General features: G+C 37.3%; 1 protein-coding gene and 1 long non-coding RNA gene across 2 annotated transcripts in view; both read right to left on the reverse strand.

The window, feature by feature from the left end:
• Positions 1 to 439: 439 nt before the first annotated feature.
• On the reverse strand, positions 440 to 3,944 carry LOC139937628 (uncharacterized). The gene is made up of 3 exons (XR_011786072.1): positions 3,807 to 3,944; positions 1,293 to 1,564; positions 440 to 515 (listed from the first exon to the last, which is right to left on the reverse strand). It is a non-coding gene; the product is annotated as an uncharacterized lncRNA (long non-coding RNA).
• Positions 3,945 to 6,386: 2,442 nt separating this feature from the next.
• LOC139937353 (alkyldihydroxyacetonephosphate synthase, peroxisomal-like) overlaps positions 6,387 to 18,248 on the reverse strand; it is a 33,065-nt gene continuing 21,203 nt past the window's right edge. The window contains exons 16-22 of the mRNA XM_071932457.1: positions 17,702 to 17,751; positions 15,541 to 15,610; positions 13,769 to 13,830; positions 12,230 to 12,319; positions 11,637 to 11,736; positions 10,270 to 10,327; positions 6,387 to 9,226 (exon numbers count right to left, since the gene is read on the reverse strand). Coding sequence (XP_071788558.1) covers positions 9,105 to 9,226; positions 10,270 to 10,327; positions 11,637 to 11,736; positions 12,230 to 12,319; positions 13,769 to 13,830; positions 15,541 to 15,610; positions 17,702 to 17,751 — 552 coding nt within the window. The 3' untranslated portion in view covers positions 6,387 to 9,104. The remainder of the gene's footprint in view (positions 9,227 to 10,269; positions 10,328 to 11,636; positions 11,737 to 12,229; positions 12,320 to 13,768; positions 13,831 to 15,540; positions 15,611 to 17,701; positions 17,752 to 18,248) is intronic.

The raw sequence follows: 18,248 nt of genomic DNA on the forward strand, positions 1-18,248 counted from the left end.
TACATGGGTGCGGTCAGTGAGAGTGAGGGTTGCTAGCTGTGTGTTTGGTAGAGGGTGGTCATTCTCGTAGCGTCTTAGATAGAGAGAGGATCCTTGATGCAGTGACAGAAAATTGCACTGGGTATTAGTCTCAGCAAATCTTTGTGATTGTGCGCCATAATTTGCTAAATTCAGAGCAGATTTTGAGGCTGCTGTTAATCTTAAGGCAAATTGGTTGAAGTGAGACAACAACTCTGAGAGCTGGACTTCAAGAGCTACATATACTATTATGAAAACCTTGCGGGGTAAGCTGTGACAGTACATATTTGTATGCATTATATGTTGGGATACACACCAAGTAAAGAAACTGGTCTTTGACAATTACCAAAAGTAAACCATGCTTAAAAATGGGCCTGTGGCTTGAAAACAGATTGAGGAGCACATTGAGCCGTAAAGGTGTTTACCTGAAATATCCCAAAGCTGAAGTGTAATAACTTCATCCTCTGATCTTTGGATCTTCTTCAGACAAAAATCAACTGAAAAGGAACAATACAAGCTGTATCAAAGTACAAGATAACAAAGAACATAGGCATACAGTACTTGGGATATTTTAGAGTTTTGTTTATTGTTTGTTATTTGTTGTTGTCTTTTTTTCTTTTCCCTTTTTATTGGGGGGGGGGGGGGTATTTAAACATTATAAAACTCCCTTTTCATTGGGGGGGGGGGGGTATTTGAAAATTATAAAAATCCATGTGAATGTGCTTCTAAAAACACACTGACCACGATTTGGAAATAGAAGTCTAGAAGAATGTAGATTTATTGATATTTTTCTTTCAAAGGCAGAGGACACTACTGAAAATAATTTTAGCACAAAAAATTTACTTGGAAAACAAGTAATGGATAGCTGTTTTCAACTAAAATAGTTAAATTTGATTTCGAGAACTAAGAATCTGATTTAGAATCAGAAAAGAATCTGAAAAACACACAACGTTGTGTGACAAGGGTATTTCTTCTTCCATTATTATCTCGCAACTTCGACGACCAATTATTTTGTGCATAATTTTATACAATGTTGAGATCCACCAAGTGAAAAGACTGGTCTTGACAATTACCTTAAAAGACACTATAGACACTAAGCGAAAAATTACTTCTTTCTCAAAAACTTTGTCACTTCAGAGAGAGAGAGCAGTTTCTCACAATGTTTTATATTATCAACCTCTCCTCATCTCGTAACCAAGTAAGGTTTTATGCCAAAAACTATTTTGAGTAATTACCATGCAATAGTGTCCACAGCCTTTAAGTGACATACCCACCTCCTATTGTTCTCTTATGGTCGAATCCATTATGACCATAACATTGTACAAATGCAGTCTTTCCAACTAGGGATTCACCAACTATGATGATCTTGAACAACTTCTTGTTCATTGTAGGAGAAACGTCGAAAAGGAACTAGGCAGAGAGTTGGTTGTCATTGCATTTTAAAACCACTGATGCAGGTTTTTGGTTAGAGTTGATGTAAATGTCTCCACAACATTGCAGTCTTGTGTCTTTGGATTTAGGAATTGTCAGCTAACTCTGTAAAAAGCTACGACCATAAACAAAGAGTAAGAAATTAAAGAAATATAATATCATGAAAACTTAGTTTGATAGAGAAAAGAGAAGAGGGGGTCGGGGCCTTAAAAAACAAATGGCAATTCTTTTCACCCATACTGTCCGTAAAAATAAAGTATTTGTGGATAGTTTTGTCATCACTACTCTTCGACTGTTAATAGACTTCGACTTTAAAAAAAAAAAATCTGTATCACAGTTCGTCGACATCTGGATTATAATGCTACCTATTCATGGGATCTAATCCAAGTTCACTGGAACCAACAACGGTTTTTTTAAAACATCAATTTGACATTAGGCCTATCTGGTACAGGTATGTCCAAAACACCCAATTAGCCTATTCTGAAGTATGGTGGACACATGAGTGCACTGAGATTTGGATGTATACAGACAAATCTAACCAGACCTATTTTTTAATATCTCAAAATGGCTTATTGCTGTGGGTTGGGTCTATTCCAAGTTGATGGAACCAAAAGTAATTAACTTAGGGCTTCCTCCCGATTCAGACAGGCACGCCAGAGTCGCGCAGAACCAAATAGAGTAGGAGGGACTCTAAGTCGACCCAAATAACTTTTTGTTTCAGATCACACAGGCGAACTTAACAATTATAAAAATTACATTGGCTCGACTCATGACCATGCAGTTAGACATCTGAAACCAAGGCGCTCCAGAGTCGTTCCGACCGACTGCAACAGTCAATCTTTTGACTTCCTAGCGTGTCCAGTTGCTCCTATGTTTCAGACGTCGAACTTAACATGTACTTAATTCAGAAAGAGTCGCGCCTGTCTGAAACTGGTGTAAGTCCAGTAACTCGGACTACATGGAAAGTGTGGTAATTGTGTATTAAGTCACTTTGCAATGACATGCCACCGCTTGTCAGCCTGACGTGGGCAGTTTCAAGATGGCGACAGGTCTCGAGTCTCCTTTTGAATAGTTGACCTAGCTGTGTCTGTATCTTGTTCCTTTGCCACCTCTGGACTAACACCATAGCACCAATGCTACTACAGACAAGCATCCACCGAGAAAGTCCACAGACAAGCAACTTGCTTTGTTATAGACTGTATACCAACACCTATGGGAGGCAATCCAGTGTCATAGACTGACTTGCTTTTGACATGGGCAACTTGACAACACTACACTACCACTGGTCTAGTCAGTACATGTACATGGACAGAACAACCCAAACCTGAGATGCTAATGGGTGTGGGTATAGGGACACTCTCAGAAAACAAAAGTGACATTCCAACTCACAGCTGTCAACTCACTTTGAAGAGTAAATGGCAAGACATTTTTTTCCTATCTGAATCTGAATCTTGGCAAAGCATATAGCATATAGAATACAGGACTGATACTTCACGGAGGCAACGGAGGCGATGGCCTCCATGCCCCTGGTCATTGCCTTGGTGCCCTTGAAATGCTCCAGTCGAAATTTACAATTTCCTCATAGGGTGCCCTTTACGATGACGAAAATGCCTTGGTGCCTTTGCCCTTTCAAAATAGAGCATCAGGCCTGAGAATGCCAATGGAAACATCACAACTTTTTGTTGAGAAGACATTGACAATTAAGAATTTTCAATTTTAGAAACGGGAGGGAAACCCCTAAAGACCCCTTGTATGCACGTCACACGCGGCGAGTGATGCCACGCTCACCAACTACTCATCATGTTGGTGGGCAGTTAGGTTTACGTGTATTAACGCAGCATCTCCTAAAAATGTGCACTTCCACTGCATAACGCAGGGTATAGAGTTATATTTAAAAACGCACAGTATGGCACATTCAATATTGATGATATTGGGTCAATAGGGAAAAGCCACACAGTTAGGACGGTACTGAAAAACCCAATCCACATGTAAGGCTCCGGTCTTGGTATCAAACCAGGCGTCCAAAGAGGTGAAAGGCAGGGACAGAAACCACTGACTGAGCCAACCTAGCCCCTCATCTTCCTCCTGTACCATGCATAAACCTATTTCTATCTTTTTTTCTTTCTAATTCTAGTGCAGCCTTCATGATTGCAAATAGTCCCCCTAGCTGCCGTACACCGGGGCGTACTCCTTCTCTTTCCGATAAGTGTATTTTACGTACGTTGATTTACAACACATAGGACCTATACATTTACGTCCCTTCTGAAGGACAAAGCAACGGAGTGTCCTTGGGAAAAGTTTCCGTATGGCGCCACCACTTTTTCATTCGATATGAAATAATATAGTATCTAATTTACCTCAATGAGATATCCCTTTTTGTAAAAAAGAGTGATACAGTGGTGGCGCCATACGGAAAATTATCCCTGGGGGAACTTTGAAGAAGTTGTGGCCGCTCTGGTTCGTAGTGAGTATGCACTATCTCTTTCTGATTCAGCAGACACCTACCGACAAAATCGGGTTCGGGAAAAAACATCAGATGGCGCCCTCCATCGACTTTGATCAGCGCATTTTGAGAATTGTCAAGTAGAGATGTCGCTGCTCGATGTTTTAAGCCTTACGCGCTCAATTTGAAAAATTTCCAACGATGGAGAAAACCGCCAAAGTTTTTCAAATTAACTAAATCCCACGTGGCGTGGCTGGTGTGATTGGCCGTAGGTAGGCTACACCTCTTCTGGGTTTTATGTGAATCTCAGGAATTCATATGAGGGCTAGTGTATCAGGGAGTGTCTTTCAGTGGTTTACACTGATGTTATGCAATTGTTTAGGACTAATAATTTAAATCATAAAATACTTTGGTAGAAAAGTAGCACCTATCAGATTATACATTGATACATTGTATGTATGCATTGGTACAAAATCGGCAGCATGCTCTCTTTTTATTTACGGGCAAAGTTTAAAAAAAACCATTCCCTTAAAACAAAGCCAGGCTGCATGCTTGCAACTTTGTTGGTCAATGAAATTCAAACGCTGAATAGGCCTAATCATGCATTAAGTTAAATTTACTCTGCATTTGAATTTACCACAACTTCTAAAAGAATATGCTTAACAAACACTATTACTCGCTGTTTTTTTTTATTTTACAACATAGACTATAGTCTGACTAGTGGAAATATCCCATTGATTCGTACACGAACAAATGAGTGTCGTGTAGAGAGTAATACTGTTGACACCTGATAACCCCAGCCAAGGAAGTGTTCATGTTCGCCCATGGAATGGAGAAACACAATCTCAAGATCATCTGGAAGCCTGTGGGATTGCTTTACAGTATCAGTTGAATTTCCCCTCGGTATATGACTATATAATTTACAATTTACCCAGTCAGTTTACGATGTGGTTTATTGTTTTAATATCTGTATTGTTAACATTTCTTTCCCTGATATATTATTACTTAATATGTTTATGCTTAAGAATGGGAAAAAAGTTGCACTGCAATTACTTTTACATAAGTTTTGGAATGTCATAAAAGATATCGAATTTTTTAGGGCAAGTTCTTATCATGATTCCGATAAACAAAATGCTATTTTTGGTCCACTTATTTATAGAATCATAGCTTGCCTATGAACTAGGAACCTCAGGTCAAAAAAAAAGTTAGAGAAATATAAACATCGTACGTAAGAAAATATTTGAAGAAAGCCAGAGGCTTAAGAAGTGTGATGACAAACTCTGCCTGTGCCGAATACCTCACATGTTCAATCCCATACAAAATAGTTACTGCATTTTTTTTAGTGGGCAAAGTCACATTTTTAGCAACCTATTGACTGGATACTGAAAGTTTTTAATTATTTGAAATTAAATGAACTGTGTTTATTGGTATAAGCTACAATTAATTTGTTTAACATGGTCAAACCTTTGTTCCAATAACCTCGTGTAACCTAAGGAAACATTAGGATAAGGATTAAGATTAAGGATTATAGGGTTAGGACAAAACCATTACCTGAGGGGTGTTGAAACATAGGTCTGAATTGTTACCAAATCTGCTAATGATAAGGTATTTCTCAGGTTTGTTTTGCACACAATTTTGAACTGCATTTATTTGTATGTCGTAAATCAATATAACTATTATTACAGTGGAGTGTATATCTCAGTGGGGGGGAAATAATTTCGTAGTTTACAAGGACTAACAAATTACTTAACAATTTAATTTGTATCAAAGTCTTATAATAGCGCACGTATCTACCAAACAAGGTACTCAAGGCGCTGAGTATATACAAACTTTCAGAAAGTTAGGGTAATGCAGTGATGAATTCCGAGACCCAACTATTTAGCACCTTTTACGGGTTTACAAGGTGCTACGGCGCATACAGCAGCCACAGCCAGGAAAACAGGGGCGACTGAACCCCTTCTCTTTTCGATAAGTGCACTGGGCTCGTTAGCATGCGTTGCACAACAAATTGGACCAACGGCTTTACGTCCCATCCGAAGGAAGAGTTAATGGTTAAGTGGGTATTGAATTTGGTGCTCTTATCGCTCAGCCAGTTTTGCTGCAGTTTTCTCAGCAATTACACACTAATATGAAGTAGAAACTTTCACAAACTGTGACTTGAATGTTTGGACAAAACCAATGTGGTATCATAAGAGAAAACTTCCCTTTTGCCTGAAATGCTTTAGTTTTTGACAAACAGGTAAAACATTAACTAATCAAGCAAGACCAAACTCAATGTTCTTGAACTGTGAAATGTATCAGTCTGTTCACTCACTATTTTTTGACTCCTATGAAATTGAATTTAACATATAGCTTCACAGGTTTGTTGTTTCATTTTGGGTGACAGTTCTGATGTTGTAGGCCTACATTAACGAACAATAGTTTGGCAATAAAACATCTGTACAATCAGTACATACTGTGCAATCTCATGTTTTGTGTCAGTTGGGTTGATGTCTTCTTCTTAGTAATGTATACAATGTATACGTGTAATGACATGGGAAATCACACAATTGGAAAGTAAAACATAAATAAGCTTAACTCGATACTCTACCAAAATATGTTCGATACCTTCTCACACTGGTAGACAAGTCCAGCCGATTTTAACATGCTCATGAGAGTCAAATTTCATATAATAGGGGGGCACATACAGTGTAAAGCAAAAAACAAATCCATTTCAATATACCTTTATCATGGTGGGACCATCTTGATTTTACTCCATTCCAACAGTGTAACCAAACTGATGCTGGATGAAATAATAGTCTGGTGCCATGTTTGAGCAATGAATGTTAGCATTCATTACTGTTATCAGGTTATGAAAACAGGGAACATGACCAAGATGGTGACAGCATTTGTCAAATATAAGAATGTGTTATTTAAACATTACAATTTTTAGCCGTTGCACATATGTAGCACACATATAAGACAATAGACCCTTCCCATAATATGTAAATTGCACATAGCGCCTGCGCAGTTACATTTTGGTTGGCAAAATGAGGGAATATCGCGTTGTTTTGTACACGGCTAATGGGTGCGTGGCGTCTACTTAGTGCACAACTCTATGGCGTTTGCCAGCATGTGTGAAAGTAATTAGTAACTTCATGGGAAGGGTCCATTAACATAACTCATGATTGGCAAATTCTTGGAAGACACTCTTAAAGGGACACACCGGCTCACCGTTTACGCAATTTAGGGGTGTAGAATCATAAATAATGTTTTTATAGATGGTTGCTATAAAAAAAATCATCAAAATGTCACGTATTTAGCGAAAAATGATTTTAAAAAACCAAAGCGGCCATATAACAAGCTTCCGTTACATGGACTCATTGAATGTGAATCTTACGTTAGATTTTTCACCATTATTTACATTTTGAAGCGATAATTTGAATACATGATCTTTTTCGTCAATTATTCGTAAATAATTTTGTAAAAAAAAAGATTTAAATTTGGTTAAGTAAGTTACTTTTAGACGGCTGAAAGTAAAACTAGCCCGGAAGGTCTCGTGATTGTTTGTACCACTTTTTGGTTAGAACAATCACGCGACCTGCGTTTTTGTCTTAAAATGCTCAAAAACGGCTAAATTTGATGATTTTTTTAGGGACTGTTCTTCTTCATTCTTGGAAGACCGTTGAAGTCATATCTTAGTCTATTTTGTAGCCCAAATAGCCCAATTCGGCCGGTGTGTCCCTTTAAATAAAAGTGGAAGACACTTTTAAATAAAAGTTTCTTACATGCACCAATCCTACTCCTTCAGAAACACAGGAAGCCTCAGCAGCATAGCTACAGGGGAGATGTGGATACCCCCCCCCCCATTTTTAATGCAACACTCAAAAGGTTAATCAACATCGTAATGCATATTGCAACATAGATAACCACTTTCGGTAGTTTTTATGTTAGCGCAACCTATTGGACAGAATTACTGGTATGAATTTTGATTATTATTTTGCCAACCACTTGGCAGAGATTTGTGCTTAGCACAGTAGGTCTTCCTGGGACATAATGAGTCTTCACTTCACAAGGCAAACTGAAGAAGATTTGCATATTTGCCTCCTCATTGCATTCATAGTTAAATTTAGTGTATGGTAAGAAATGCTTACCAGGAAAACTTGCTAACCCCACCCTCTTTCAGGTACACCACTGGCCTTACAGACAGGTCAACTCAAGACAAAATGCAAGATTTTTGTTTTAGGATTCCATGTACATAAACCCACAATACAGAATGTAAACCTATCCTTGTGGGACCCAGCCACTGCTTCACAATCTGAACCATTTACACACTAAACTGATCATGAATGGTTGTGTACACTTTGATCATCTGATCAACGTCAAAAGCTATAGAATGTGTACAAAGCTAATTAGGATAAGCATGATGAATGGATTTTTGAATGATTTGAATGATATCAAATGCTCAATCAGTCGGAGGGTTAAAACCTCTAAAATGTCACAATTGCACTAAATCGAATGTCATTCTCCAATGTGCCATATTTTTGACCGTGTGAGAGCACTCTCAAATATATTTGTATCACTTCCGGGGGTACATGTATATTCATTCATACCCATCACAGTTATCAACGACTGAAACACCACTATGGACATCTTATCCACCATGGACAATAACACCTTTAACGGAGCCGTGACATATTCAACCTTTAAAGCAAATTTGAACTTCGCCGCAACATAAGTGACAGAACGCCCAAAACTGTGCAGGCCGAATCGTGTATACCCCCGGAAGTGATAATATACTATTGAGAATGCCCTTACACAGTAAAAAAAAAGTTACATTCTTTTGGAATCTAGCATTCATTTTACATTTATTTACCCCTCCACCCCACCCCAATTTGATCTACATGTTAATCTGCATCAACTGATATCCCAAATTCCTTTGAGGAATTTTGGTCAGAAAATGATGAAAATATAGGTCAATAAAATCTCAAAATGTAAAATAAAAAAAATTAAAAAAAATTCTCACCTATGGGTGACTTGAAATAGTTAGACATGAAAATTATTATAAATCGGTTCCGAATATTGTTAAACATTTCAATAAATAACCAAAAAAGTATTTCACTTGTAAAATTGGACATCATCGAACTCGAAACCCAACCATATCAAAAGTGTTGTTTACTCATTTATGTCAGGCCAAATCTTATTTGTTGTTGTTGTTGTTGTTGTTTTTTCTTCAGAGCAGGCAATCATTCCCAAAGATATTCTGAGGGTCGAGATGCTTCTTGATTGCTCGTAGCGTATCCAAGCCGGGCTGCGAGATGGCTTTTGGCATCCACTGTTTCCGCACCTTACCAACTGGTTAAAAAAATTGGAAAATTGTGCAATTAAAAACCATTTCATTTATTAACTCTGGTTGTGAAGCCAAGGACTCTCAGAAAAGGGAAACTTAATCACTGTATTAATTAAGAACCCAAGGAAGAAAAGACAAGGAAGGAAGTTTCAGCTTTAGATGTGGGAGGAAAACCCCAGAGAATTATTCCAGGATAAACCCACGCAGTCAAGTGGAGACTGAAAGCCTACAGTGCCCTCGGCATGATTCCACCTGGGATCCTAGAAGTTGAATGCAAGGAAAGATACCATTCCGCCAACCCGGCCACACTTTTATGAGGATGGTTCAAAATATATTGAACATTTTGAATGTGACTAATATAAAGACTTAAATATTGACTATGAATATGACCAAATTGAGGGCTACAGGTATAGTGCGTTCTGCTTCACCAGCCAAGCTCCTAGTGGATGATACCCATATCTACATCCTTACAGACTGTGAAAGGTACATGTATCACCCTGTTTCAGCCCCAGGAGTAGATAATAACATGCCCCTAGTAGCAGTTGATTTGGGTCAACAGTTCAACTTGGTTACGTGCAGCCTTCACCTTGAAGTGCATGGCTGTCTAGCCTTGGGCAAGTGTGTACAACATGTTACTATACATTCTTCTCTTATGCAGCTAGCGTAGAAATTTGGCGCTTGAACAGTAAGCGAAAAATGATGAGTGCAGAATTGGGCGGTACGCAGAGCCATGAAATTGGGCCCAGGTGGTTTTCAGAACTTGATCAATCAAAATTTTATGAAGAATGCTCAAACTTTCTTCAGAGCATACAAATTATGTTAAGTTGTGAAACCATCAATTCTGATTAAGACCAGTAACTCAATTACTAACAGAGAAACCGCCACGATGACCAAGACCTACCTAGGCATAGCAAAGGTCCCTACTTCGAACAGAGCCTAAGCATCATATTTGAGAGAAAACAATGTGACGCGGATCTTCAACAGGTAAGTTTGAATTTTATTACCGAATCATCTCTTAGTGGTAAGAAAAGAAGAATGATATTTTTACCTCCGTGGTGATGCGATAGACTTCCTCCAAGACCCAAGATCTCGTCCCTAGCTGCAGCCTAGAGGTAGAAATTGAATGAACCGTCTTGTTAACCCTGTTGTTAACTTGAATTTTGACATAACACATAAAACAAGGGTTGTGAACACAAGGGTTGTGAACACAACACCTGACCACTCCAGCGTGATAAACACATAAAAGCTCTTGTTCAAAGACCAATTCAACAACCTGTATTATCAACTTCACAATGTTTTACAGCCAATTTAAGTTTTTTGCTCATTTGTCAACGCTAAATTATTTCAGCAGTCTGTAAGAGAGACATGTCTTTCTATGATCATGATCATGGAGAATGCTTGAAATTAGTGAACAAAAATCTTTATAATTTGATAAGAATTTTTTTTAAATCATTTATCTTGTTATCATTATTAGACAAATTCATAACTTTTTCAGAGATGAATGTCACAAATCAAAGGATACACCCTGTATTAGCATTTTGCACTAATGACGACACTTTTGCTCAAAAAATCAGACAAACTTTTCACCACTCATGTAAGCAATCACAAAATTTGTGTGCACTAAACTGCAGTAGTAATCAGTGTGTCAGACTGCAGCAGTACAGTACACACAAGTCAACATAAACCACTGCCAATGGCTTGGACATGAATGCTCTCCGAGATCCCGCTACTTGCATTACTTCACCATAAATGTAGTTAGCTTCCATTTTTTGGGCAGAGTGCTAGTTACCCATCATTTGGCTTTTTTAGGGGGACATTTTGTTTACAAAAGAGTCCTACTCTCCCACTATGTATGACATAGCTTTTCTCTCCACTTATTTATTTTCTTTTGTCGTCTTCAGTTAGCCTGGTTTAACATTCTTTGTATTTTGTCGTCAGTATTTTGTATTGTCATTGTGTAATTGTCTTGCCCTTGTTTCTTCTTCGATGTTTATTTGTTTGTTTTTGGTTGGTTGTGTGTTTTCTTGTCTGTATAAAGACTGTTGTCTACAAGCCACGGCTTAACTAACAGCCTTAACTAACATAGTTAATTCCTAGTTATTAATTTATTATTTGCTTTTAGATTATATTGTTTTTTTGGTATAATTTAATGCACTTTAGATTTTTAAAATTTCTATGTACTGTTTAATTCTCACAATTGTTTTTTTTTCCAACAAGAGTATGGAAGTAGGATTTGAAACTTTGCATGGTGGAGATAAGATATAGAAGAGTTTGCGGTAACACCATGTAATAACAATCTCTAAAGAGATTGTTATTACATGGTGTTACCGCAAACTTTTCTGTAGAAGAGTATGGAATAAACATTAAATGAATTTTATTTGGATTTTTGTTTGCGGCATAAACACCAATACTTGCCTCAATCTCTTCATACACCTCTATTGGGTTAGAAAGGCCACGGTACATGTAGGCAAAGTAGAAGTAAACACAGGCTCCAGAGTCGTACGTCTGAGTCACTCTGGTTGGAGGAAAATATGGTATGCAGAATATGAAATTTGTAAAATAAGTTTGAGATCAGGGAGGATAGTTTTGTTTATGCAAGTCGCCAGACACACAAGTCATGAAGGCCACTTTAAGGTGTGGGCTACAATTATTTTTTTGCCAGGGGCCATTGCTACCGACTCCTAGGGCTGAAACAGGGTTCCCCCATTTACAGTCCATACGGATGTAGACTTGGGTCAGAAGCCTCACTGGTAGAGCAGAAAGCACTACCTCCCAAATTTTACGTACCAAGTGTCAAGACCAAGACTCGAACCTACACTCTGCTGCTCAAAAACCAGAGCGGTGCTCTTAACCGCTAGGCCATGACACGCCACACAAGTGGTTTGAACTGGATGCCATGTTGCTAAAATGAATGGCCTTAGCTGGGAATAGAACCATGGCCACATTGGCGAGAGGTGAGTGCCTTACATACTAGCCATTTATACCATCCATTAACAGTGAAGTCTTACCTGCATGTTGCAAGAGGCTTGTACTGGATGCCATGTCGCTTACACTCAGTGTAAAGTCGCTCTTTGACATTACGACACAAGTCAATTACTCTAAAATTAAAGACAAATAATGGATTCTGGATAATGTGTTTAAGGCCAGTGGCATAACCAATGGAGGGTTGGGTAAGCACTTTCTTACCATACACTTATTTAAAAGTGAGGAGGCAGTGCAACTCTTCATGAACCTGCATAATTTTAACAATTAAAGAGAAAGTACATGTTTTGTAGTTACTCAAAACAAATATTAAATTAAATACTAACTTGGTAACAGGCATTGGGGAGCTGTTGATAGTATAAAAAATTATGGGAAACGACTCCCTCTGAAGTAACGTAGTTCTTGAGAAAGAGGTAACTTCTCACTAAAATATGAAAAGATTTCTAGCTGTTAGTCTTTTATTACTATCTGAAAGCACACAATTTCGTCCAACAAGGGTGTTTTTTTCCCCATCATTTTCTCCTAACTTTGAAGACCAATTGAGCCCAAATTTTCACAGGCTTGTTATTCTATGGTTCTGATTGGATAAACCAAGTGAGAACACTGGTCTTTGACAATTACCTAACGTGTACAGTGTATTTAAGAGATGACTCACTTAGGGCCCAAAGGATGGATGCAAAAAGTGTCATCAAACGCCATATTTGATGATAAACAAAAGTGCACGCATGTACGCGCTGCGCAAAACTCTCAGCCAATGATAGCCTTGCATGCGTGCACGTATCACCAAAGATGGTGTTCAATGTCATGTGCAATCTTTCTAAAGGCCTAATAAAAGCAATTTTGATAGAAATTATGAGTATGCAATAGGAGCATAAGAGGCACACTTGCAAATATTCTCGGTTATTGTAATTCTGAGCTTTTCAACATTTTCAAAAACAAATTATTTTCTTTTACTCTCACACCAACGAATATTAAAGGAACACGTTGCCTTGTATGGGAATTGAATATAAAATGCATATGGTTGGAAAGATGTAATACAATGATCCACACAAGTTTGCCTCAAAATTGCGTGGTTGTCCTTTTACTGTGCGAACTAACACGGTCGGCCAAAATTTGACTCCCATAAATGGCCGACTGTGTTAGTCGGCGAGGTAAGAGGAAAACCGTGCAATTTCGAGGCATGTTTGTGTGGATCATTGTATTCTACTTTTACAACATCTTTCTACCCATATGCATTTTATAACAAACGGTTACAAATGCTTTTCAAAGACCAACCTCAACCCGATCCAAGGTAACATGTTCCTTTCAGCACTTTTTATAAAAGTACTTTCCAGAGTCCTGTGAAAAAAAAACCTCAAATTGGATTAGACCCCACAACGTTTGCATTGCTAGAGCAGATGTCTTAATATGAATTACATGTACCCACTAAATGTACTGTCATCATTGGTCAACATTGAATCTCATCCCCCCCACCCCTTCAAAAAATAACAAACACAATAACAAGAAAACAAAAGAGAATATCATACTCAACAAATTTACAAATAAAAAATGTATAATATTCTCACCTGTCCCATGGTACAGTTGTCTCAAATGATTCTGCTATAACATAGAAATTCAAACCCAGATCCTGCGGTAGTGAAAAGAATCAAAATCTGGTGACAAATGATATTACCTTAAAGGAACGCAATGCAACGGATCGGACGAAAGCGTTTGTAACCACTTGTTATAAAATGCATCTGGGTAGAAAGATGACGTAAAAGTAGAATACAATGATCCACACACATTTGCCTCAATATTGCGTGGTTTTCCTTTTACTGAAAACGGTCAGCCATTTATGGGAGTCAAACATTTTACCCCCATAAATGGCTGACCATGTTAGTTGACGAGGTAAAAGGAAAACCTTGCAATTTGGGCCATAGGAACTGCATAACCCTTTTTTGAGGTTTGATGGCCGATGTAGGAGTGCATTTTTTGGTTTGGGTGTATACAGACCAATCCTCCCAAACCAAATAGTGTTAAAATAATGTGTTCACCATATCTCGAAATTGCTTAATGGGCTAGTTTCTGGATGAAGATTTCAATGCAAGAATAGTAAATAGTTGGACTTGGTTATTACGTCCATTTTTTGACTAAAGATTTTAAACTTCTGATGTAACAAAGTCCTCAAAATGATGACAATTTATTTTTTTGAGAAAATTACACCCAAATGTACGTCCAGCTTTGTAGGAAAACAGTTTTGGTGTGCAGCAAATCAGGACAAGATTACACAAAAGATTTTTAATAAAGTAACACTGCACATTATTAGAACTCAATGAATGGTGAGTTAACTTCTGACATAGACCAGCGATCAGCAAAAATATACGCCAGTGACCCAATAACATTTTTAGGTACTTCATCGTGACCCACCTGCCACAAATAGCGGTCAGATTAAACCCATTTCTGCACAGGGTAATTTTGTCATGAAAACAGGATAATCTTAACAGGAATAAATTAATTATCAAACCAAGTCAATTTTATTATTTTATAGCCGTCAGATTGAACCCATTTCTGCACAGGGTAATGTCATAAAAACAGGACAATCTAATAAGGAGTAAATTAATTATGAAACCAAGTCGTTTTTATTATTTTGAGAAATTGCATCTAACTGATAATGTCAGGTAAGAAGAAGTATCTGTTATTTGATGATATTGGGGTGTCATGTCGAGCAGTAAAGAGCACCAAATTCATGCTCTGCTGATTCTGTTCAGCAGTGTGTGGGTTCGAATCCCGGTCGTGACACTTGTGCCCCTGAGCAAGACACTTAACCATTACTGCTTCTCTCCACCCAGGGGTAAATGGGAAGTTTGATGACCCACCTGCATTTGAGTTGCAACTAGTATATTGAGAATTGTTACCATAAAGAAAGAAAAAAAAAAAACAGTTTAAGTCTTTCTATTTGAGAAGTACCCCGGTATAATGTTGTTGGCTCAGAACTGGGTCTGTAGTTGCAGATTCATACTCATAAAGATCAAACTGTTGTTTAATTAAAACTGTGTATAAATTTGAAGGGAAAAAAAACAACTAAACAAAAATAAATGTTTATTCTTGCTAAAAAAATGCTTTGAAGATCATTATTGTATAAACTCCATTTCCCAGGAGCTCCAAAATATGATTTAAAGGCATTTGATGAAATCAGTACAAATTACACTATAGACCTTATCATACTGAGCAAAAATTATGATAAGACAGTGTGTGCATTGCCTGGTTTATGGTCTACGTCAACCAATACACAGGGTGTTTATCTGCGTTATTTACTGTTAACTAATGATTTTGACACTATAAGCAAACTTTGTCTTACTCTAAGATAAGCGATAGCATAGGTCAAATTGTAACCTCTCTGTCCATTGTCTTCCCCTCCTGCCAAGCCGCTGTAAATAATACAAACAAACAAATTAAAAACAAAGGCCAAAATAAACAAACAAAATACCAGTTGATCATTCGGAAATTTTTCAAAAAGAGGAGGATGGGTCTTTTTTTTCTCTTTTTTTTTCTTCCCCAAGATGGGCGCTTATTGTTCAAATCAAACAGGCCACCAATTCTTCAGTTTGATCCAACCGCAAACTTGTTTTATATTTATTTGTTGTATGAGAACCCAGGTTAACAGGGTAAGATTATAACACTAAAAAGATTCGCTAGTAGGCATTCACTAATTCTGTTTTATGAAACAAGACGGTTACAAGTATTCAAGAGCATCACGTTAGATTTGGGAAAAGGCTCTAGGTCCGTCCCTTTGGATAAATAAATAAAATACAGAAAAATAAAGCAAAATTTGTTTTTAAAACGATGCCCCCCACCCCAAAAAGAAAGACTTTGGGCGGGGAGGATCAGCTGGTATTGTTTTTTATATGGCCCAAGTCAATAGTAACGATACTAAGTGTCTTTACATATTGAGTAAGGGAGTGCCAATTTGTCACAAGAAAAAAAGGAACACTATCCACAGCAAACACCAAACGAAAAGCAAACAAGGATTACAGAATAATTCACACACATTGATAACGACACTTAGAGTTTTCTGTGAAAAAATGACGTTAGCAATTGCAAAACATTGTAGTAGACTTTGCTCAGTGTTGCAACATTAGATTACAAAGTGTGTCAAGTATAAATCATTATATATTTCGCTTCAGAAGCCGTTTCTCTTATATAAAAAGGTGTGCAAACATTTTCATTGAAGTTTATTATTAACAAAATTAGTAACAGCTTGGGTGGTGTTTGAAAAAAACATGAGCATTTGTTTTAAAAGTGTTAATCAAGAATGCCTAGGATAACCAAAAATTCCCTTCTTTTCTTTCTGAAAGCTCACTGATCATGAAGTTCATACTATATTTCCCCCTGAAATAGTATTGTTTTTGTTTCAACCCCCAAAAATCATTTTAAAATTTACCTAGTCAGTTTCCCATGTGGTTTACATGTTTAATGATATATGAACTAAGGATACCATGTTATACCATGGTTGATCAACAGAAACATGAACATTGTCTGCAACTGGGCCCAATTTCATAGAGCTGCTTAAGCAAAAATTTTTGCTTAAGCAAAAAATTCATTGCTTAGTAAAATCAGATTACCGGCCAAGACTCCACTCAATTGTAATGCTAAGTAAACAACAGCTTAATACTAGTCTTAAGAAATGTATTTGGCAGGAAATTTTGGCCAGTAACATGTGTAATATAAGCGAGCTATTTTCGTGCTTAAGCAATTTTTTTGCTTAAGCAGCTCTATAAAATTGGCCCCTGGTTATTTCAGCTCCACCAATCCTGTAGATGCCTTTAGTGAAAGCTCCAATTATTATCTTCTTGACAAATTCTCCTTCCTGTGCAGATTCATACATGCTTTTGGTTTGATTGCTCCAGTCCCATTAAATTTCCTTCACTTTCCACAGTATTTCAAGGCAGCGGACACGATTGGTAATTAGTCAACATAATTATTAACATAACACCAACTTGGTGACGAGTAATGGGGAGAGGTTGGTAGTATAAAACATTGTGAAAAACGGCTCCCTCTGAAGTGCCATAGTTTTTGAGAAAGAAGTAATTTCCACGAATTTGATTTCAAGACCTCAGATTTAGAATTTGAGGTCACAAAATCAAGCATCTGGAGGCACACAACTTCGTGTGACAAGGATGTTGTTCTTTCAGTATTATCTCGCAACTTCAACGACCACTTGAGCTCAAATTTTCACAGGTGTGCTATTTTATGCATATGTTGAGATACACCAAGTGAGAAGACTGGTCTATGACAATTACCATTAGTGTCCAGTGTCTTTCAAATATTTTTTCTGGAAAACTTGTACTAGCCACAATTTCCTGGCTCATTTTCTGCTTACTGTCATGACTGACAGTGAAAATTCTGCACTTCAAAAGTGAAAACATCACATAACTAAAAAAGCACAGAAATTTAACGAAAAACAAAACTGATAGAAGCTTGAATGAAACTATTAAAGGATGAAGTTGAAATACTCTTACCCGAATTGAGAAGCTATTGTGTAGACTTTCTTCTCTTGAGAAGCAACATCCTAGAAGGAAGTGCAAGACATTGTGTATTATGATAACTGTTACAAAAGAAAACCAACCCTCGCAAGTTAAAGATTAATTAACATGGCCATTATAAAAAAGAAATTAAATTACCCTAAACATTTGTTATTATAATGGAAGTTTTTGAATAATGGAAGTTTTTGAGAATGATTCAATTGCAAATATATTACCAAGGGTAAACATCACACACATGCATTTTGAACAGCGCCCTCTTGTGACAAGTGTTTAAAATATTGTTGTTTTTTTTGCTAAAAAAACAGCTGCAAGATATTACTGTAAACAGTGAACTAATAAAACTCATAAAAAGTCCAACATTAAAAGGAACATTATTGAATTGGTTTTTGCTAACAACACAGTTGCTGGCAGTGTAAACACACAGTGTAAACAAATCTCTAGATGTTTGAGATCAATCGGCCCTCTGGGTCACGAGAGAATAGTGAAAAACAGATTATAAATGAGTAAAACAGTATGCTCCCTC

Source organism: Asterias amurensis, chromosome 5, assembly GCF_032118995.1.
Source record: "Asterias amurensis chromosome 5, ASM3211899v1".
Classification (NCBI taxonomy): Eukaryota; Metazoa; Echinodermata; class Asteroidea; order Forcipulatida; family Asteriidae; genus Asterias; species Asterias amurensis.